The sequence below is a fragment of the Pleurodeles waltl genome, chromosome 6 (assembly GCF_031143425.1).
Source record: "Pleurodeles waltl isolate 20211129_DDA chromosome 6, aPleWal1.hap1.20221129, whole genome shotgun sequence".
Taxonomy (NCBI): Eukaryota; Metazoa; Chordata; class Amphibia; order Caudata; family Salamandridae; genus Pleurodeles; species Pleurodeles waltl.
The window spans coordinates 1194413037-1194436965 of record NC_090445.1 but is presented as its reverse complement, the minus strand read 5'-3'; the positions used below and the strand labels follow the sequence as shown (position 1 = coordinate 1194436965).

Here is a 23929-nt window from a genome sequence, read left to right as displayed (position 1 = left end):
CATCCTCCTCTCTGGACACCGGTAAACTGTGGTCGTTACGGTTTACTCACACTATATTCACATGGTCATTTCATTGCTTACACTTATATACTCCATTCTCACCCTCTTTCAGGAAAACAACCTAACAATGGAGTTGATGCCCATGTGCATTATCACAGAGAGATGGAGTCTCTAGACCTCTTGACTCTAAACTTTTTTTTGAAGAAAAACAACTTTTATACATACGGACCCAATACTAGATGGCAGGAGTATGCAGGTGTGTAAAGTGTAAATCTACAGCACTACATGCCACAAACAGATGCTCACGGAGTAAGTAGCATATTCCTTTTGCTGCTTTAACATGATGTTTGGAATGCTAATGATACGGCCATTAATATCTTTACAAACTGTGTACTTTTGAAATTGCTGTTTGCTACTACAGTGCTATGAAATGTGTCCTTTATGTGGACGCCTTTTAAGAAAAATTTTGATTGTGTGAATGAATATTCAGTTTTATTCTATGCCATGATTCACAACCCTAAAAAGAATATGCTGTGTTTAGTAAATAAGTATTTTAGTATGGCATTCTATATGTAATTATGTTTTATTGTTGTATGTCAGTACTTCTAAATAGCCACTTATAGTTATCCCATAGAGGAGCATGGTAAAAACTTTGCATCAATCTATTCGCTGGGTGAAGGAGTGTAGGGTCATGTTTATAGGAGGAAGTCATAATGGTGAGGTAAAGCTATCATTCTGCCTGCTTGCACTTGACATAGATGAGGTTACAAGTTCCATAAAGATCTGCAGTAAAGGGAAAGATCTGGGGGGGCAGATTGAATACCATTAGATAAGTTTCTAGAAAACATTTATGTTCGATGGCATCTGTCGCTGTAGATACGCATGTTCTGCAATAGCTCGCCATCTGGTGTTGGGCCGGAGTGTTACAAGTTGTTTTTCTTCGAAGAAGTCTTTCGAGTCACGGGACCGAGTGACTCCTCCTTTTGTCTCCATTGCGCATGGGCGTCGACTCCATCTTCGATTGTTTTTTTTCCGCCATCGGGTTCGGACGTGTTCCTGTCGCTCCGAGTTTCGGAACGGAAAATTAGCTAATTTCGGAAGATTTTCGTCGGTATTGTTGCGTTCGGGATCGGCGTACTTAGATTCCACACCGCATCGAAGATCGAAGAGCTCCGGTGACCTTCGGGGTAGTTTTTCGATCCTCCGTCGGGGCCTGGTCGGCCCGACCGCGTGCTGAAGAACGCCGATGGAACGGACCCCGTTCCGTTTCTGCCCCAAATGCCACAATAAATACCCCTACACAGACCAACACTTGGTCTGCAACCTGTGCCTGTCACCTGAGCACAGCGAAGACACCTGCGAGGCCTGTCGTGCGTTCCGGTCCCGAAAAACACTCCGAGACCGTCGAGCCAGAAGACTTCAAATGGCGTCCGCACCGACAGCCCAACGGGAGTTCGAGGAACAGGAAGAAGAAGGTACCTTCTCGATCCAAGACTCAGACTCCGAAGGATTCGACGATACACAAACCGTGAGTAAGACGTCGAAAACCACACAAAGAAACATTTACAAGGCCCAGGGGACGCCACTGCCACCAGGCCATGGCTCGACCCATAAATTCGGTGACCGACCGTCGGCACCGAAAAAGGCCCAAACAGTGCCGAGATCGTCCGACTCCGATCGAGACACCGGCACGCAGCCTTCTCGGGACCGAGAAAGTGCTGGAGACAAGCCTCGACACCGAGATGCCGGTGTGGACACGGCTCGACGCCGAGACAGCGGCACCGAAACAGATCGACGCCGAGAGGTTTCGGCCCCGAAAAGGAAAAAAGTCACCTCGGAGCCGAAAAAACACACAGACAAAGTTTCGATGCCGAAACAAACTGCAAGCGACCCAGCTTCAGGCTCTTATACAGAAGAGCACTCGCTAACCTCCCAAATGCAAAAGCATAGGTTTGAGGAAGAGCTACAAGCAACTGATGTGGACCATACGCAAAAGCGTATCTTCATTCAGCAGGGGACAGGAAAAATAAGCACCCTTCCCCCCATTAGGAGAAAGAGAAGGTTGGAGTTCCAGACGGAACAAGCACCACAACCAAAAGTGGTGAAAAGAGTTACACCACCACCCTCTCCTCCGCCCGTGATTAACGTTTCACCAGCACAAACTCCATCACACTCCCCAGCTCACACCACCATGAGCCAGGGTGACCAAGATCAGGACGCATGGGACCTATACGACGCCCCAGTGTCAGATAACAGCCCGGAGGCATACCCTACAAAGCCATCTCCACCAGAAGACAGCACCGCGTACTCTCAGGTGGTGGCTAGAGCAGCACAATTTCACAACGTAAGCCTCCACTCAGAACAGGTCGAGGATGATTTCTTGTTCAACACACTCTCCTCCACCCACAGCTCATACCAAAGCCTGCCTATGCTCCCTGGTATGCTCCGGCACGCAAAAGACATATTTAAGGAGCCGGTCAAAAGTAGGTCAATCACACCAAGGGTGGAAAAAAAGTATAAGCCGCCTCCTACGGACCCGGTTTTCATCACTACACAGCTGCCACCAGACTCTGTTGTTGTAGGAGCAGCTAGGAAAAGGGCCAACTCTCACACATCTGGAGATGCACCACCCCCAGATAAAGAAAGCCGCAAGTTCGATGCAGCTGGTAAAAGAGTCGCAGCACAAGCTGCAAACCAGTGGCGCATCGCGAACTCCCAGGCACTACTTGCGCTCTATGACAGAGCCCACTGGGACGAGATGCAACATCTCATTGAACATCTGCCCAAGGACTTCCAAAATAGGGCAAAACAAGTGGTTGAGGAGGGACAGACCATCTCCAACAACCAGATACGTTCCTCCATGGACGCTGCAGATACAGCTGCACGGACAATTAATACATCTGTAACTATCAGAAGGCATGCATGGCTCCGAACGTCTGGATTTAAACCAGAGATTCAACAAGCAGTTCTCAATATGCCTTTTAATGAAAAAGAACATTTCGGTCCAGAAGTGGACACAGCGATTGAGAAACTCAAAAAAGATACGGACACTGCCAAAGCCATGGGCGCACTCTACTCCCCGCAGAGCAGAGGGAATTACAGCACATTCGGTAAAACGCCCTTTCGAGGGGGGTTTCGGGGTCAAAGCACACAAGCCAGCACCTCACAAGCAACACCGTCCACTTACCAGGGACAGTATAGAGGAGGTTTTCGGGGACAATATAGAGGAGGCCAATTCCCTAGAAATAGAGGGAGATTTCAAAGCCCCAAAACCCCTACTACTAAACAATGACTCACAGGTCACTCACCCCCTCCACACAACACCAGTGGGGGGAAGAATAGGTCATTATTACAAAGCATGGGAGGAAATCACTACAGACACTTGGGTTCTAGCAATTATCCAACATGGTTATTGCATAGAATTTCTACAATTCCCTCCAAACATACCACCAAAAGCACAAAATTTAACAACACACCATTCCAATCTCCTGGAGATAGAAGTGCAGGCACTATTGCAAAAGAATGCAATCGAATTAGTGCCAAACACACAAATAAACACAGGAGTTTACTCACTGTACTTTCTGATACCAAAGAAGGACAAAACGCTGAGACCAATCCTAGACCTCAGAGTAGTGAACACTTTAATCAAATCAGACCACTTCCACATGGTCACACTACAAGAAGTATTGCCATTGCTAAAACTACACGACTACATGGCAACTTTAGACCTCAAGGATGCTTATTTCCATATACCAATACACCCATCGCACAGGAAATACCTAAGGTTTGTATTCAAAGGAATACATTACCAATTCAAGGTACTGCCTTTCGGATTAACAACCGCACCAAGAGTCTTTACCAAATGTCTAGCGGTGGTCGCTGCACACATAAGAAGGCAGCAAATACATGTGTTCCCATATTTGGACGACTGGCTAATCAAGGCCCATTCGTTCATACAGTGCTCAAATCACACAAATCAGATCATATAAACCCTCTTCAAACTCGGGTTCACCGTCAACTTTACAAAATCCAACATTCTGCTGCGCAAGGTACAACAATACCTAGGAGCCATAATAGACACATCAAAGGGAGTAGCCACTCCAAGTCCACAAAGAATTCTAAATTTCAACACCATCATACAACGCATGTATCCAACACAAAAGATACAGGCAAAGATGGTATTACAACTCCTAGGCATGATGTCATCATGCATAGCCATTGTCCCAAACGCAAGACTGCACATGAGGCCCTTACAACAATGCCTAGCATCACAGTGGTCTCAAGCACAGGGTCACCTTCTAGATCTGGTGTTAATAGACCGCCAAACTTACCTCTCGCTTCTGTGGTGGAACAACATAAATTTAAACAAGGGGCGGCCTTTCCAAGACCCAGTGCCACAATACGTAATAACAACAGATGCTTCCATGACAGGGTGGGGAGCACACCTCGATCAACACAGCATACAAGGACAATGGAACGTACATCAAACAAAACTGCATATCAATCACCTAGAACTTCTAGCAGTTTTTCAAGCACTAAAAGCTTTCCAACCAATAATAGTTCACAAATACATTCTCGTCAAAACAGACAACATGACAACAATGTATTATCTAAACAAGCAGGGAGGGACGCACTCCACGCAGTTAAGCCTGCTAGCACAGAAAATTTGGCATTGGGCAATTCACAACCAAATTCGCCTAATTGCACAGTTTATACCAGGGATCCAAAATCAACTCGCAGACAATCTCTCTCGAGATCACCAACAGGTCCACGAATGGGAAATTCACCCCCAAATTCTGAACACTTATTTCAAACTCTGGGGAACACCTCAGATAGACTTGTTTGCGACAAGGGAGAACGCAAAATGCCAAAACTTCGCATCCAGATACCCACACAAACAATCCCAAGGCAATGCCCTATGGATGAACTGGTCAGGGATATTTGCTTACGCTTTTCCTCCTCTCCCTCTCCTTCCTTACCTGGTAAACAAACTCAGTCAAAGCAAACTCAAACTCATATTGATAGCACCAACTTGGGCAAGGCAACCCTGGTACACAACGCTGCTAGACCTATCAGTGGTACCCTGCATCAAATTGCCCAACAGGCCAGATCTGTTGACACAGCACAACCAAAAGATCAGACACCCAGATCCAGCATCGCTGAATCTAGCAATCTGGCTCCTGAAATCCTAGAATTCGGGCACTTACAACTTACCCAAGAATGTATGGAAGTCATAAAACAAGCCAGAAGGCCATCCACCAGGCACTGCTATGCAAGTAAATGGAAGAGGTTTGTTTGCTACTGCCATATTAATCAAATACAACCATTACACACAACTCCAGAACATGTAGTGGGTTACTTGCTTCACTTATAAAAATCTAACCTAGCTTTCTCTTCCATTAAGATTCACCTTGCAGCAATATCTGCATACCTGCAGACTACCTATTCAACTTCCCTATATAAGATACCAGTCATTAAAGCATTCATGGAAGGCCTTAGGAGAATTATACCACCAAGAACACTACCTGTTCCTTCATGGAACCTAAATGTTGTCCTAACTAGACTTATGGGTCCACCTTTTGAACCCATGCACTCCTGCGAAATACAGTTCCTAACCTGGAAGGTGGCATTTCTCATCGCCATTACTTCCCTAAGAAGAGTAAGCGAGATTCAGGCGTTTACAATACAGGAACCTTTTATACAACTACACAAAAATAAAGTCGTCCTAAGGACCAATCCTAAATTTTTGCCAAAGGTTATTTCACCGTTCCATCTAAATCAAACAGTGGAACTTCCAGTGTTCTTTCCACAGCCAGATACCGTAGCTGAAAGGGCACTACATACATTAGATGTCAAAAGAGCATTGATGTATTACATTGACAGAACAAAAAACATCAGAAAGACTAAACAACTCTTTATTGCCTTTCAAAAACCTCACGCAGGAAACCCAATTTCAAAACAAGGTATAGCCAGATGGATAGTTAAATGCATCCAAATCTGCTACCTTAAAGCTAAACGACAGCTGCCCATTACACCAAGGGCACACTCAACCAGAAAGAAAGGTGCTACCATGGCCTTTCTAGGAAACATCCCAATGCAAGAAATATGTAAGGCAGCCACATGGTCTACGCCTCACACATTCACTAAGCACTACTGTGTAGACGTGTTATCCGCACAACAAGCCACAGTAGGTCAAGCCGTATTAAGGACATTATTTCAGACTACTTCCACTCCTACAGGCTGATCCACCGCTTTTGGGGAAATAACTGCTTACTAGTCTATGCAGAACATGCGTATCTACAGCGACAGATGCCATCGAACTGAAAATGTCACTTACCCAGTGTACATCTGTTCGTGGCATCAGTCGCAGTAGATTTGCATGTGCCCACCCGCCTCCCCGGGAGCCTGTAGCAGTTTGGAAGTTACCTCCAATTATTTATATATGTATCATCTCAACCTTAAATAGGTGCATACTTAGTCACTCCATTGCATGGGCACTATTACTACAATTCAACTCCTACCTCACCCTCTGCGGGGAAAAACAATCGAAGATGGAGTCGACGCCCATGCGCAATGGAGACAAAAGGAGGAGTCACTCGGTCCCGTGACTCGAAAGACTTCTTCGAAGAAAAACAACTTGTAACACTCCGGCCCAACACCAGATGGCGAGCTATTGCAGAACATGCAAATCTACTGCGACTGATGCCACGAACAGATGTACACTGGGTAAGTGACATTTTCATTTTGGGCACTCTCCTTTATTACTGCTATGAAAGTCGCAGCAGTGAAATGTGGCCCTCTCCCTACTTGGAAGTCAGTTTGTGGTTGTCCTAACTCGAAAAAAAAGGTGTAAACATAATCCCAGCTGCCGTAGGCCCATTTCTTTATTGCAGTGATGGTCAGACCACTGCAACTGTGGCAGACCAACCTCCACATTAAAACCCTGGCGGATGGACCCACCAGGTGACCGCCGTCCCCGCCTGGAACATGGTTCCTGATATGGTGACGGCAGCCTAAGTTGTACTGAGCCTGGGCGGTGATGAACTCCATACTGCCTGGCTGATGAAAACCCACTTTCCGCCAGAATTTCATGGGTGCACCCCACCATGAAAAGGCTGGCAAAAAGCTAGTGCTGGGGGCTAAGGGGGAAGCGAGGGGGGACTGCACTGCCATGGCATGGGCAGTGCAGAGGCCCCTCAGCCCAGCATCGTCGGAATACGCACTGCAATGCAAATTCTGAGGATGCTGGAGCGCTGCGGTATTGGTCTCGGCCTTAAGGGAGCCGAAACCAATATCATAGCACTGTTCCCGCAGGTTAGCCCGGCAGGAATGCGTAATACAGGGTTCCCATTGGTCAGCCCGGTGGGGGAGCACTGTAATACACTGTGGGGGAGAAGACGTCTGCGTCCTCCCTGCTGCTTTGGTGGGACCGCCAAAGTTATAATCAGGCCCTAAATATTGTTGTCAGCAAATATAATTTAGCCAAAAAGGGTAATTTTATATCGCAGTTATGAATTTCTCTTGTGTATTGGACTGCATTAACTGTTTCCAGCTGTAGTGCCTTTTTTATTGATATGGTTGTAGAGGGGTCAATAATATACTTTTTTACGCAAGTTATACACAGACACTACGGATTGGGCACGATATGGCAAAAAGTAATTTGATGCCCGCGGAGGTGTGAGGGAGGGATGTATTCTAGCCCCATCCTTATTTACATTATACATCAATAACAATGGGAAATATTTGGTGGACAGTGCTTGTGACATGTGTGCAATTAAGGTCTCGTCCATTGCCTATACTGCTCTGTGCAGGTGATGGAATCTTGATGGCACTCACAGGAAATGACTTACAGACACTCCATGATAATTTCACCGTCTTCATTGGATAATATGGGTCGGAGGGTGAATCCTGGAAAGACATATACCATGGTAATAGCCCTTCCAGGATGAAGGCTTGTACCCACTTCCTTAACTGTAATACGATTGCAGCTTCAGGCACAGTCCCTTACCTTTGTCTTCTTCTCCATTGTCACAACAACTGGAAACCATTAATGGAATCTAGAAGGCTATGTTTTGAGAAAGCTATTGCAACGTTGTTTAGATTTGCACCTAGGTTAGGCCTGAGGCCACTGAAGGAGTTGACTGCTATATGTAATAGTCAATGTGTGTCAAGGATTTGTTATGGTGCAGGAAAATGGGTGGTATTCTGATGTGATGACCCATTAGCAAGTCGACAACAAATATTTAGAAAAGATGCAGTCTTTTTTCCTTCTACTTGAGCCAATTTTAAGTTACAAGGTTTGGGGTATTCCGTTTACTGAGGACAGAATTAATTCGGCAGCTTTATTACTTTGTTGTAGTGTCTAGACAAAGCCGGCAGCGATATTCAACAGGATGTTAATTTGTAATTATCTGGCTCTGGAGGGCATCCAAAAGATTCCATGGTTGAATTTTATCAAGAAATCATGTAAGAATATGGGAATTTCCAAATATTTTCATGATCTAGAATCCATCGAAGGTTTGAGTTAAAGAGACTTCTAACACTGATGATTATTGATTTCATAGCAGAAGGTGGGGTTGGAAAATAATTTTAAAAAGTATCATTGCAGCACATGCCTTAATGTTAGACCAGCCTGCGCTCAACATGATATAACCATAGTCTCCAATGTGCAGCATGGATTTTTACCGATTATGTGTTTTTTAAACATTGTACATTTCTTCAGGCGTGGCTCCTCTGAGCATCTACCCCCGCCAGCAACAGCAGCTGCAAACCTTTTACTCAAAAACGATAATAAAATATGTTTATTATCGTTTTTGAGTAAAAGGGGCGGGCCACAGGCTGTGATGCGCACTGAGAGAGAGTGAACAGCACTTCCCCCTCATTGCGCATGTATCTTTGGCCGGCCATCTCGGGCCGGCCGAACACACATGCACAGTAGGCGCTCTCCAGCCTGGCACTGTTGCCGGGATGGATAGAGCAGGCACAAACTCCCAGTCTGCCTGGGAGCGCGCTGGCTGGGCACTCCCAGCCAAACCTAACCCTGCTTTGAGCAGCATCAGGATTGGCTGCAGGACAGGCTGGGAGCCTGTTCCTGCAGCAGAGGGGTGGTGCGGTGGTGACGTCGGCAGCGACAATACAGGTATATTCTAAGTATTTTTTTTAAATTAATTTCCCCCCCTGCCCGTGCCTCCCCACCCCTGTTAAGCCCCGCGAGGCACACCTGAATTTCTTAGTTGCTTTTATTAATTAAAAAAAAAATCTCACTTACCTCCCTGCCCATGTGATGACTTTTCAGAACAAAGCACTTAACATATGTGCTTCTTTTGGAGTTTTTATACAAAACTAAGGAGAGAGTTTATCATGCCTCTGTTGAATCGTTTAAATTTGTAGACCTGCGTTGGACTATCTACAATTACATTCCCCTTGTATCTGCTATTCTGTAGCAAACTTCTTAGAACAGGTCAGAAAGATTAGGAAATGCTTTTCAGGGGTTTAGATTGCTTTTATTCCCGTTTTTGCTAGTCTGTTTTTAGGGTTGAGTGCACAAGCGCTCCGTCTCCGTTGTAAACTCTTTTTGGGCTTTTAACCATGCCTATGTCACGCTTGTGAATTTCATTGGTTTGTGGGCTTGCCTTTTAAAATCCGTTTGATTTCATTAGTGAAAGGCATGACAGTGTTTAGCCCTTCTCGAGCTCACCAACCAACTACTGAAAACATACGAGGCTGCATGTTTTTAGCCTGGTTTCTGCACTACTTAATCTTTTTATTTTCCACACAACGTGAGTGCGCTGGGTTTAACATAGCGTGATTGCGCTCATTTGTTTTCTTTCAATTTATGTGTCCAGAAAAGTCCGGTTAGGAGTTTACAACGCTAATAGCTCAAACTCGAGCAAGTGCGAGACCCGTTGCATTGCAGATGCTTGTTATAATATCTTTTAATAGTACTACATATCGCTATAGATAAAGGGTGCCTTTAAATCTTAATGTAACAAATGAAATGTGTAATGTTTTTAGATACAACTGTTTGCTTGTTAAATTGTATTCCCCTGTTTCAGATCAACCTGGTACACGGGTATTTTAATTCATAACGAGATATAGCTCCCCCTGTTTGTATATGTTTGTGTGTGATGTTGATGGTTCCTGCTAATTAGGCTTATGGTTGAAATGTATTTATTGCAGATGTTTTTTTTATATTTCTGTGCATTGGATTGTGTTGATTTTATGGCTTTAGTAAGCTGAATAAATAATTGATTGAATAGCCACTTTAGAGTACTTGCAGCTAAACAACATATCAGTGCCTGCAAGAGTGTTTTTTTACACATGGAGTAAATGCATGTGATACACAATAGGATCTCTGAGTACCGTACACTTACGTCAGATGTGAACGGATTTAAGCATGGTTGGGAGATCGATCCGTTTGTAGTATGGGTTGAAGTAAGTTCATACAACGGTCCTTTGTTTAACCTAAGGGCAGTAAGGTTGCAGTGACATCCAGTTGTTTGTACAGCATGTTCCTTACTTTAATGCCTTGGACTGCTGTTGTGTGGCCTTCTAAGTGTACTTTCCAGATCTGTTTTGCAATGATCTGCCTACCATTGAATATGCAAGTGCCTGTGTAGGCCAGTAGACCTATCAGTGCCATGACAGGCAAGTGGGGCTTAGGCAGAGTGTCTAGATATGGGCTCAGCTGCTTGATAGCTAGACTTGTATAGCAATTTCAGTCTGTTCTCTGCATCCCAGTATGGATTTAGTACTTGATGCCTACTTTTGGATTGACCATAGTTTCCATGGTTTGTAGCGTGCATGTTTGTTGGAGGCACACGATTCCAATTAATGATAAGTTGAGCTTTGTTGTTTAATGACAGTTAATCACCAAACCAGTTATTTCAGTTGTTTACAAAATGGTATTTAGAATAAGAAGAAGTCTTTAAAAGCTTAGTGTAGCAAATAGGCTATGAAAATGTTCCAGCTTCTTTAACTTGTTGGAAGTCATTGGCAGCCTTTAGTATCTGGTGAAGGCAGATGGATTGCAAAGGTCTTTTCTCGTGCTTGCATTTGCATGTCCATGCAGAGTCAGGACAGCTGCTTGGCCAGCAGCTTGTGTTCTGTGCAGGGAGGCAGCAGGTTGCCTACAGCAGTGGGCAGTGTGTAGCTCTAGTGGTTGTGTTAGAAGGTGTGCGTAGGAATAGTCTGTCCCTTAAACCTCCACCAAGGGTAGAGAGCATCAGTTTTTAGACTAACTTCAGTCCTTACGGGAATGTGTTGCACATAAATGTGAGTTAGTTCCACGCATTCTAATGTAGTTCAGCTGGTACTACATAAATGGCCAAATCCCTGCAGTTGTGAAGGCTTTGTAACAACTGCTTCCATTTTAAGGGGGCATGAACTTTGCTTAAGGGGAGATCCCATTGCAGCCAACTGGAAACACCTGACCTCAGTGGTTAATTTGTAAATAAAAATGTGCCGGGGTTCAAAGCTCTCATCTGAAACACACAGCTTCTGCAATTAAATTTGTGAGGACGGAATATTGAGGCACTGTAATCCTGAAGCCATTTTGGGCCACTTTAATCCATTTACAGCCAATCCCTGCCCCTTCAGCTCACTCCTGCAGCTTTCTGCTTTCTCCCTCTGCAACGCTTTACCGTCTTTCTTTCCTCTATCTTTACCCTGTGTGTCTTTTGCTCGCAATAATTGCCTGATGCAGAAAAATAAGTGTTGGCTCTCGAAAATAAGTGCTGGTGCCCCCCCACCGGCAACCACTGGCTTAAATTAAGCACTGTCTCCCTCTTCAGCTGCAGCTAACTGTCCAGTAGATCCTCCGATCTAGGGGAGTTGGCATCCTCCTCTCATCAAACACCTTTTGCCTTCTCCTAGAAGACCGAGGCAGGAAAATAATTGATGGAGAAAATAAGGGCAAAGCATACTTATATTAGAAAAACAGTGCTGGTGTTCAACATTTTCTAAGCAGTTTGCTGTCTCTGGTTTTTGTAGTGTGGAACTCATCCACACTCCCTGGTACTTTTGTGACCGTAGTAACCAGTGCTATATGTTAATTCATATTCTTTTCGTCCCCTGCACACTTTCCAGGAACAAAAAGTACCTTCAGTTCCTTGAAACTGCGATATGCTATTGGTGTAGGTTATAGCTACGAAGCTATGCATTTAAATTGGATTTGTGTTAACATGGTAATAAGAACATTTTAATAGAAAAAGTCTCTTACTTGGCTTAAGGCTTCCCATTTTCCTGACTTACAAATTATGAAAGATTGAATTAACCCATTAGATTTTAAACATGGTCTTCATAAATTACATTAATTTCTGGGCTTCTCAAGTTAGAGTATTTTTTGCATAAGGCAGGTTAACTGAATGAACTCTTGTGCGGATTTGGTGGTGGAGTTGGCAATATGATGTTTTGTTCAACAGACCCATTGACATATAAATCTGTCTTGTAGCCTTTACCTTCAGCAATGTCGGCAACTCAAGGTACAATCAAACCGGCTGCAAATTTTGATGCATTGCGAGATGCAGAGATTCTCCGTAAAGCTATGAAGGGATTTGGTAAGCATGTGTTTATATTCGGCCAGTTAACAAATGATTAAAAAAAATGTTCTACTGTTTCAAACATTGCGGACAGTTAAATATAGTATCGTAGTCATTTATAGCTATGATGCACACTTTTATTTATAATTGGAGTTGCTTTTGAAATGAATACAAACCTTTTGAGATGTTAATCCGACAGGTCTTTCCAGACCAGTGGTTTAGCAACAGCGAATTGCACAATTCTAAGTGAGCATACAGAAGAAAGAATAGCCGTTTTTCTTTTTGAAAACATGTCACCTCTATTTTGGGATAGTTTAACTCCCTGTTTCTCTACAATGTGCATGGCACTGCCACTCTTTTAAAAGTAAATACCATGCAGTGGGTTTGTTCCATTGTAGGCTGCTCGCCAACATAGATTTGTAACTTTATTCAAGATAGTCATCAGACATATACAATTTGTATATTTACCAACATTATTACCATAACTTCACCAATTCAAATAAGCACCCATTTGCAACATATGTATGCATAATAATGAGAAGGGAGGACAGGAAAGTGGTGGTGTTGAGGCCTACCTAAAATTGGGAGTGTCAAGTCCCTCATTTCGGAGGTATCCCCATGCAAAAGTGCAAAGTGACCAGGATGATACGATAGCGAGTGTGTGTGTGTGTGCTGCTATATTATCATGCTTCTTTGCTAAGACATGATTATAATGCTGAGAAATCTTCACTAATACATTTGTGACCTGTAGTAATTCCATTTACCATTTTCCTTAAATGGGTTCCTTTATTTAGGCCAGGCCAACCTGAGGGACCTGATCAATTAGTTAGCAAGGTTGTCTGTAGGAAGTTGGCTCAATATATACTATTTCAAAGTAAGAAATAGTGTGCACAGAGTCCAAGAGTTCCCCTTAGAGGTAAGATAGTGGCAAAAATAGATAATTCTAATGCTCTATTTTGTGGTTGTGTGGTCGAGCAGTAGGCTTATCAGAGGGTAGTGTTAAGCATTTGTTGTACACACACAGGCAATAAATGAGGAACACACTCAGACGTACTCCAGGCCAATAGATTTTTATATTGAAAAATATCTTTTCTTAGTTTATTTTAAGAACCACAGGTTCAAGATTTACAGTTAATACTTTATCATGTACAGTCTTTGTAAAAATGGCAATAAGCTAGCTTCAAAGTGGACACTGCAAAAATCAACAGTTCCTGGGGGAGGTAAGTAAAGGTTAGATTAGGAGGTAAGTAAAACACTTACAAGTCTCAGTCCTGGGGCATAGGCAGCCCACCGTTGGGGGTTCAAGGCAACCCCAAAGTTACTACACCAGCAGCTCAGGGCCGGTCAGGTGCAGAGGTCAAAGAGGTGCCCAAAACACATAGGTGCCTATAGAGAACAGGGGTGCTCCGGTTCCAGTCTGCCAACAGGTAAGTACCTGCGTCGTCGGGGGCAGACCAGGGGGGTTTTGTAGAGCACTGGGGGGGACACAAGTAGGCACACAAAACACTCCCTCAGCGGCACAGGGGCGGCCGGGTGCAGTGTGCAAAGCAGGCGTCGGGTTTTGTATAGGTCTCAATGGAGGGACCTGGGGGTCACACTAGCGGTGCAGGCAGGCACGGGGGGCTTCTCGGGACAGCCACCACCTGGGCAAGGCAGAGGGTCGCCTGGGGATCACTCCTGTGTCAAAGTTTGGTTCCTTCAGGTCCTGGGGACTGCGGGGTGCAGTGTTGGTTCCAGGCGTCGGGTCCCTTGTTACAGGCAGTTGCGTTCAGGGGGAGCCTCTGGATTCTTTCTGCAGGCTTCGCTGTGGGGGCTCAGGGGGGTCGTCTCTGGTTATTCCCGGGCTCGCAGTCGCCGGGGAGTCCTCCATGAGGTGTTGGTTTTCTGCAGGTCGAACCGGGGGCGTCGGGTGCAGAGTGTAGAGTCTCACGCTTCCGGCGGGAAATGTGAAGTCTTTGGAAGTTGCTTCTTTGTTGCAAAGAAGTAGCTGGTTTTGAACAGGGCCACTGTTCACAGGAGTTTCTTGGCCCTGTAGTCCAGGGCAGTCCTCTGAGGCTTCAGAGGTCGCTGGTCCCTGTCTGATGCGTCGCTGGAGCAGGTTTTCGAAGTTTGAGACAGGCCGGTAGGGCTGGGGCCAAAGCAGTTGTCATCTTCCTCCTTCTCTGGAGGCTTGTCGGTCAGCAGTCCTTCTTTCTTCAGGTTGCAGGAATCTGATTTCCTGGGATCTGGGGAGCCCCTAAATACTGAATTTAGGGGTGGCTACACCCTGTTTGTGCCCCCTCCCTGTGGGGAGGGGGGCACATCCCTAATCCTATTGAGGGAATCCTCCAAACTCAAAATGGAGGATTTCTCAAGGCAGGGGTCACCTCAGCTCAGGACACCTTAGAGGCTGTCCTGACTGGGGATTGACTCCTCCTTGTTTTTCTCATTATCTCCTCCAGCCTTGCCACCAAAAGTGGGGGCAGTGGCCGGAGGGGTGGGCATCTCCACTAGCTGGGATGCCCTGGGGCACTGTCACAAAAGGGGTGAGCCTTTGAGGCTCACCGCCAGGTGTTACTGTTCCAGCAGGGGGAGGTGAGAAGCCCAGTACAGGCTTTGTTCCTGGCCACAGAGTGACAAAGACACTCTCCCAATGTGGCCAGCAACATGTCTGGTGTGTGGCAGGCTGGCAGAAACTGGTCAGCCTACACTAGAAGTCTGGTAGGTATTCAGGGGGCATCTCTAAGATGCCCTCTGGGTGTATGTTACAATAAATTGCACACTGTGCATTTATTATGCAGAGAAGTTTGATACCAAACGTCCCAGTTTTCAGTGTAGCCATTATGGAACTGTGGAGTTTGTGTTTGACAAACTCCCAGACCATATACTCTTATGGCTACCCTGCACTTACAATGTCTAAGGTTTTGCTTAGACACTGTAGGGGCATAGTGCTCATGCACATACGCCCTCACGTGTGGTATAGTGCACCCTGCCTTAGGGCTGTAAGGCCTGCTCGAGGGGTGAGTTACCTATGCCACAGGCAGTGTGAGGTTGGCATGGCACTCTGAGGGGAGTGCCATCTCGATGTAGTCATTTTCTCCCCACCAGCACACACAAGCTGTGAGTCCATATGCATGTGCTGAGAGAGGGGTCCTCAGGGTGGCATAAGACATGCTGCAGCCCTTAGAGACCTTCCCTGGCATCAGGGGCCTTGGTACCAGGGGTACCAGTTTCAAGGGACTTACCCGAGTGCCAGGATTGTGCCAATCATGGAGACAAAGGTACAGTTTAGGGAAAGAACACTGGTGCTGGGGCCTGGTTAACAGGGTCCCAGGACACTTCCAAATCATAACTTAGCATCAGCAAAGGCAAAAGGTTAGGGGGTAACCATGCCAAGGAGGCATTTCCTTACATTGTCCATTGATCGAAAGGGAGCACCGTGTCAGTAACTCACTGCATAATGAGATAACCCTGATGTGCAGGGGTAGGGAATATGCGAACACCTGATACCAATGACTGTATTGTGATCAGTTTTAGGAATTAATTTGTTGTTTGTGATCTGTTATTCAGGTTTAGTTTCCTAAACCAGGGCTGTAGCAAAATTGAGGCGCCTCCACTAGGTTATTTTTATTATCTTAGATGACAAGTGATGAGGCCAGACAATGTACAAAATGTACAGAGGAAATATAACACTGTAACGCTTCAGTGTCCCAGTTGTGTACAGATTTGCAGCGTTAGCTCAGCATGAGTCTGTAGCTTGACAATTCAATCCTGCTACAGCCAAACATAAATGTAGTTCTTACTGATGATGAAATGCATCATGAAATAGTTGTTCTAACATATTCATCCCACATTCTGACACCTGAAATTTATTGTACTTCAGCACTTACTAACAGTGGTCATTTGTCACCTGAGATTGCTTTTAAATTTGCATTGTGGAATATAGCAGGCCTATGTTTAATGGTTAAGTTTCATGAAAGGTTTTTAGGTGGTTTGTTGCCAGGAAACCTGGGCCTTGGAAATACAATATATACATACATTTGGCTCATGTTTTGCAGCTGCTGTCCCTGGGAAAATTGCCTGGTCATATTCTGTATTCTGTTCTGATTTGTAGAGCGCATAGCTACCCCAACAGGTGTCCCAAAGCTAGCAAAAACAGAAGAAAAAGTAGGAAACTAGGAACACCAGGCTTTCAGCAGCTTTCTAAACATCAAATAGGTTTTAAATAGACAAAATTTTAGTGGAAAGCCGTTCCATTGCTCCAATCCAAGGACGGCAAGCTAACACCCTCCCTATCTTGCAGGTCTTGCTTTTGAAATAGTTTCAGCATTGTAGTTCCAGGAACAGAGTTCTCAACTGAGAGAATATTGGCAGACCAGTGATCGTAAATATAATGGACCAGAATGATGCATAACTTTAGGCATATAGCATAACGCCTTGAATTGGATATGTTTAGCTATAGAATGCCAGTGCATTAATCAAAGATGATGAGAGACCGATGCAAATTTTGGATTATAGCATAGAAAATGGGTTTCCACCTTCTGGACTGCCTGATAATTAGTGGCACTGAGATATAAAACATTGGCATAACCTAATCTGGATGTAACCAAAGCCTGCACAATTGTGCTTTGAGTAGCAGACGATAAAATCCATAAAATGTTTCCTAGACATCTGAGCAGACCGAAGCAGCAGGCTGACACCTAATAATTTGCTGATCAATAGACGGCTTGTCATCCAGCCAGAAGCTCATATCTTTATTCGCCTGCCTAGGAGTTGGATACTAGCCATGTTCCTTCAGTCAGCACTGAAAGCCCCAAAACCAAGGATAATTACCCAGCAGTAGAACTTCAGTCTTGTTTCCATTTCATTTCAAGCTGTTATTCATCAACCTATTCGCAACCTCGGTGTAGCAAAGAGCAAGATGAGTTTAGGTGAGATCATCCTTCATGAAGAATGATACAAGAATGTATGTTTCATCCATAAAAGACTAAAGTTGACCATGTGCTTTCACTATGTCCACCAAAGGGTGAACATAAATGTTGAAGAGGGTAGAGTTCAGAGATGAGCCGTTAGGAACTCCTGAGGATTCGTACGGTTTTGTGATGATTTGAAAATAACTATCATCCAGAAATGATTGTAACCAAGAAAGGGCAAGGCCTCGAATACCAATAACCCCTGAAGGAGCACTCAATGGGACACGGTTTCAAATGTGGCACTCAAATCCAGAAGCATAAGAGCAAAATTATCTTATCGGTTCACCTTCTGCCTGCGGTGCTCAGACACACATCAGCACATTTTCAGTGTGGTACTCTGAATGGAATCCAGATGGAAAAGGGTGGAGCAAGTTGTTAGTCTCCAGAAATGCAGAAAGTTGGAGACTGATGTGTTTTTCGAGGATCCTTGCACAAAGAGGAAGCAGCAAAATTGGGCAGTAATTGGCCGTGCCAGAAACCTCCAAAATATGTGTCTTAAGCAAAGGTAGTGCCATCACATGTTTCCATGACCTTGGGGTCAGACCAAGGAAAGAGAGGTATTCAGCAGCTCTCTCAGAACTGGGGAGAGCATAACTTTTTTGTGACCGGTCTGATGGCAAACCAGACTTAATGGTATATAAGACAGCCAAAAAATTGGTGTTCTCAAGGGATTGAAAAGATGCCAAACTAGCTTCTGGAGAAGTACTGGGGCAAGTTATGGAATCTAACATAGTGGTAGTGAAAAAGGCGTTTTATATATATTATCTAGCTTTTTGCAAATATAATCTGCCAATTCATTACAAACACTTTGCTGTCTGTAATGAATTGGCAGATTATTTGTGCAATCACTTTGAGGAAGAGCGTGTCAGGGCTATTCTGTTGCAAGGTTCAACAGAGATTAAACAGTCTGAAAATTGTGTTTGGGAGAATTATGTGCTGTGACAGTTTAATCTGAATAAGTAGTGCATGCGGCATGGCAGGCTGAATAGTGAACTTCAGTGGCCAACTTCAGCTTTGCTTTGCCGTCTGTAAAATAGTGCCTGCACACACTACGCTCCAGAGGCTTACAATTTTTCTTTAAAGCCCAAAGTGAATTGGTAAACAAAGATGCCAGAGAGTACAAACTAATATTAATACCAGGTTTCAGGCGGAGTACTAAATATAGGTTAGACCATATCTAGTGAGCCATGGTGCTTGCAAGAGTATCAATTGTCCCTTCCAGCTTGGGCAATGATTCTTGAAGATGGGTGCAGAAAGTGGTGCAGTTAAATTTGACCCATGGTCTGGAAAGGGTAATAGACCCCAGAGGCTCTCCCTGGTCTCAAAGCCCTGAATAAAAACAGGTTCCCAAAATGATCAGACCAACTGAAAACTAGCAGGGGATCCACTAATGCACTTGACAAGTTAGAAAATACCGGACCTAAGATATGTCTTGCTGTGTGAGTTGGTCAATTAACTAGAAGACATAGGCTCAGAGCTTTAAAATCACCAATGATCGAGGAGGCTGTACTAAACTTTGGATTGTCAACGTGGATGTTAAAATTGGCCATTATATTAAAATCAGTATGTTTAAGAACAAAAGGAAATAGAGCCTCCATCGCCCAAGGGCCCCACCTGCCAGCCGGACCAGGGGGATTATAGGTTATGGAACTAAGAGTAAGGTTTTTGTCTAAACCTAAAAAAATAGAAAACTCCCAATCTGGAATCCAATGATTAATGATCTGACATGAGAAATGTGACCTAAAATAATTGCTAGCCCTCTGCCTCTTTTCTTTCTCTGATCTTCTCTAGTTATACAATAGCCAGGAGATATAGCTAGTGCAAAGTCGGGCATAGAATCTTCATGTAGCCAGGTTTCAGTAGAAAGACCACATCAGCCTTATGGTCTATTAAAACATAAAAGATATTTGAGTTGTGCAGTGCCAGAGAGTGACCGTTAAAACTATGAAATCGGCAAGATGAATACTTAGACTATTAAAGGCCATCAGCCCGGAGAGTAACATTTGGTGCCCTTTCCTGCCTGAGATATAATATGCTCTAACAGCAGCCCTGTGTAAGGAGAAAGTGTCTCTAGACTTGCCAAGCAATTGAATGACATTACCAAGCAGAGCAACTGATGCTGTTCGCTTGAATAAATAATTCTAGACGACAGGTATGAACCAGGGTTTCTGGCCCAGTGACCTGGTTGGACGCGGACATGTTTGTGTTTGTCGTGCCTTCAGTGGATTCACACTATGCCTATTTTTCAACAGGGCGTATGCCTTGTGAGACATCCAGTCAGAGAAAGACTAGACACTCAAAATGGCCCTTTTGGAGCAGCACCACCCAAAAGGATGCTTGTGCTGCCCACTGGCTCCAAACAATGCAGTGATTCTGGCAGACAAAACTGGGTAAAAACTAGTTAAAAACCATATAACATTTGTTAAAAATAAAATCCTCCCTCCACCCACACTCACACAGCAGAACACCAAAGCTCCCTCCAATGGACATGAAAAATTCTGGATTCTTCAGACTTCCAATTGTTGTGGTTTGTTTGCAGCTCTAATCATTTATTAATTAATTTCTATAATAACAATTTCGATCTGAGTAATACTGATATTGCTAATTCCCATTCGAAGGAAATAAAGGGATTTGTAACCAGAGGAAATGGGCTGGTATCAATTTAATGGATTAGAGAGTTTAATCTTAAACACTCTTCCCTATGTAGTTCGACCTCTTGTTGGATTGTAAATGAGAGATGGGAGGCTTTAACACACACAAGTCCTTTATTTGCTAGTCTACAGCTATAGCCTGCTTTTGATTAATAGTCTTAACACTCGGATTTTAGCTAATGTTTATTGGTAGGAATCGCAGTAGTCTGATTGATTTATTTTGTTATGATATGTTGGGTCTTCTCCCTGATTTCACTGTTTTAGAAACACAGTGGTCACAACATATTATCAATCTCTTATTGTAGAAGGAAGGTTGCTGTGGCTCAAACAGCCATTTATCCCTAATAATGGATACGAATAAGGGAGGTTTGTTGAGATGGGAGCGAATTGACGAGAAATGTGTGTTAACCAAATTGGTGGTAGGCAATAGGATGGAGTTACTGACATACCTAGGTGAGGAAGCTACAGCAGAATGCATTAATGTTTTGTCTGTGTTATGTAGGTCAGTCAGAGAATTTCAGTTGTCCCTTCCTGGCATCGGAAAGCTGAACATATACAGTGGTTTGATGCTAGCTGCTCAGAATCCACAGGAATTTGATGAAAGTGCTTAAATAAATACGTTCAGTGGGATACCAAACATATTCAATTGTGTAGAACATTTCAAATAGGGTTATCAAATAGAGACTTCTTGTTGCAGATTCATTACCTTAGAATTTCCTCAAGGCGACAGACTGGATCCTGAGATTTTTCTTTGCGCAATACCCTTGTGCGTCGGTAGGTGGTGTTGGTCGACTCTGCGGGCGTCGTTGGCATCGTAGTCACCGTGATGACGTCGGGAGTAGTACATAGACGCCGCCTCAGTGCAGTGATGTCAAACTCATGGTGGCTCAGCGGCCGACTTTGCGTAGGCCCCGGTCTCGATCGAGAGGATGGTCTCAAGACTGTTCGCGGAGCCATCACCATTCGTCGTCATCAAAAGTTTCGGGTGCTGGTAAAAAGAAGGTGAAGAGGTCCCATCTCTCTCCGACTTCGCCCCATCGCTTGGCTGACGCGACGCGGGAGGAGTGTCGATACTCAAGGCCTCCGTCCTCGGAGCCTGCGTCTGGGTCCGCTCCACACTTCCAGAGTTTCCAGGAGCTGGAGCGACCGGTGCCCAACTTAAAGAATTCTATGAGGCTCCGGCCACCGAGGTCTCCTCCGGACCTGCTCGCAGATCTGCACCGGCACTGGTCGCACCATTGAGACCTTCCTTGGTGCCGGGTTCGATCGTCGACACTTGCGACATCGGTAGTGGCCACTATGGACGTCGACCCAAACCTTATCCCTGACGACTCGGAGCTGGAGTGGCGTCGGCCGCGCCGCCTTTGTCTTCAATGAGGCCTATTCACCCCAGGTCGGATTCTGACCCTTTTTCCTATGGGTATGAATTCGGGGAAGGATTGGAGGGGTCCCTGGACCCTTATAAATACCAGGATGACCCATCTTTGGACTGGGCACAGGAATTGGGCGAGACCAGTGGACTGGATACTTTTCCAGACGCTGGCATGCTGTCTCCTCCTACCGTGGCTACGGCAGAGGGAGCGACTTCTGGTATGGTGGTCAGTAGGGCGGCTGAGGTCCTTGGCCTTCAGCTTCCTACTGTAGAGGGCAGGTCCAACCTCCTGACGGAGGTGCTTTAACCAGGAGCTTCCACATCTGAGCCCTTTTTACCGTTCCATAAAGCCCTCACCGATGTCCTTTTGGGTACTTCGTCCAAACCCAACACAGGGGCTCCTGTGAATAGGACTATCGCACGCCGCCATCGGCCCGCTCTGAACAACCCTAAGTTCCTGTCCCAGCACCCCACGCCTGAGAGTCTTTTTATCCAGGCTTCCTCTTCTTCAGGTGCATTTCCTTCTGCACCCCGGATAGGTTAATCAAAAAGGCTGGAACAATTTGGGAAGAAGTTGTTTTCTTCCTCCAGTCTTGTGCTGCTGTCTGTGAACACTGCATGCCTTTAGGGCCGCTAAACCCACTCTCTGTGGGATACGGTTGTGCAAGTTCTGCCGCAGATACCGGAGGAGGCCCGGGCTATTGTCTCCCAAGCTGTCAACAATGGGAGAGATGCAGCAAAGTTCACAATCTGATGTGGGATGGACACGACATGGGAAGATCGGTTGCTACGACAGTGGCCTCGCAACGCCAAGCCTGGTTGCGTACTTCTGGTTTTTCAGGGGATGTCCAACAGTCCCTCATGGACAAACCCTTTGGCTCCCATTTCTTTGGAGACAAAGCGGACTCGGCCTTGGAGAGATTCAAGGATTGGCGGGCTACAGTTCGGTCCCTTGGTCTTTCCTCAGCTCCTCTGCCCCTCGATTCCCGCAAGCCGCATTTCGCCCCTTTCGTGGCCACGGAAGGGGCTCCGTGTCACGTCCCCCACCCAGCCACTGTGCCACCCATGCTGTTCAGCCGCTGCGTGGCTGGGGATGCAGAATCTCGCATGGGATAGGGAACCAGAGGTCTGCCCAGTCCACCTCTGCTCCTGCTGCATCCTCCAAACCTTCCTAGTCCGTCCCCTCACTCCCTTCCAGTCGACGGCAGGATTCAATATCACCTGCCCCACTGGGAATCTATCACTATGTACAGGTGTGTTTTGCAGATCGTTCGAAAGGGCTACTCCCTCCCATTACAATCTCCTCCACCAGCCAACCCTCCATCACTCAACCAACTCCCGGAGGATCATTTGGCACTTCTCTGCCAGGAAGTTGCGGCTCTCTTGGCCAAGGGAACTATAGAGAAGGTCCCTGTGCCCGAAGTAGGTCGTGGTGGTTATTCCCACTACTTTCTGGTGCTGAGAAAGGACAAGGATGTCGTAGATCTTCGGGACCTGAACTACTTCCTCAAGAAGAAGAAATTCAAAGTGCTCACCCTGGCTCAGGTTCTCTCTGCCTTAGACCCAGGAGACTGGATGGTGGCGTTGGACTTGGAGGACGCTTATTTCCACATCCCCATCACAGCTGTCCACAGACGTTACCTACGATTAGTGGCAGGTCACGAGCACTTTCAGTTTACCGTGCTTCCCTTCAGCCTTACCAGCGCCCCTCAGGTTTTCACAAAAGTGATGGCTGTGGTTGCAGCTCATCTGCGCAGGTTAGGGGAATCAGTCTTCCCCTACCTCGAAGACTGGATGTTGAAGGCGGACTGGCCCCAGAAAGTCGCCTCCCACCTTCACACTACGGCGAGCCTCCTGCACACGCTGGGGTTCACTCTAAACGTGCTGAAGTCACACCTGACTCCCTCTCAGACGCTCCCCTTCATCGGAGCTGTTCTGGACACAGTGCAGTTTCGGGTTTATCCTCCCGAAAAGCGAGTCCAAGATATTCAGGCTACGATTCTGATCTTTCAGCCTCTGTATTGGGTTTTGGTGAGACTGACTCTGAGGCTGCTGGGCCTCATGGCCTCCTGCATCCTGCTGGTCACACATGCCAGATGGCATATGCGGGCTCTGCAGTGGGACTTGAAGTTCCAGTGGGCGCAGCATCAGGGGAATCTCTCTGACATGGTCCAGCTCGCTGAGGGTACTCCGAAAGACCTGCAGTGGTGGCTTTAGAATCCACATTGGGTCCACTGCAGATCCCTCTCCCTTCCCCAATCAGATCTGTCTTTAGTGACAGATGTGTGATTTCTGGGTTGGGGCGGCCACATGGGAGAGGCGGAGATCAGAGGCCTCTGGTCTCCGGCGGAGTCTGGGCTCCATATCAATCTTCTGGACCGCCGGGTGATCAGGCTTGCGTTGAAGGCGTTTCTT

The 23929-nt window shown here is 45.7% G+C and overlaps 1 protein-coding gene across 2 annotated transcripts in view; it reads left to right on the top strand.

The window, feature by feature from the left end:
* ANXA7 (annexin A7) overlaps window positions 1-23929 on the top strand; it is a 387587-nt gene that overhangs the window by 158230 nt on the left and 205428 nt on the right. For both annotated transcript variants that reach the window (XM_069240454.1, XM_069240455.1), the window contains exon 6: window positions 12452-12557. In XM_069240454.1, the coding sequence (XP_069096555.1) occupies window positions 12452-12557 (106 nt within the window). The remainder of the gene's footprint in view (window positions 1-12451; window positions 12558-23929) is intronic.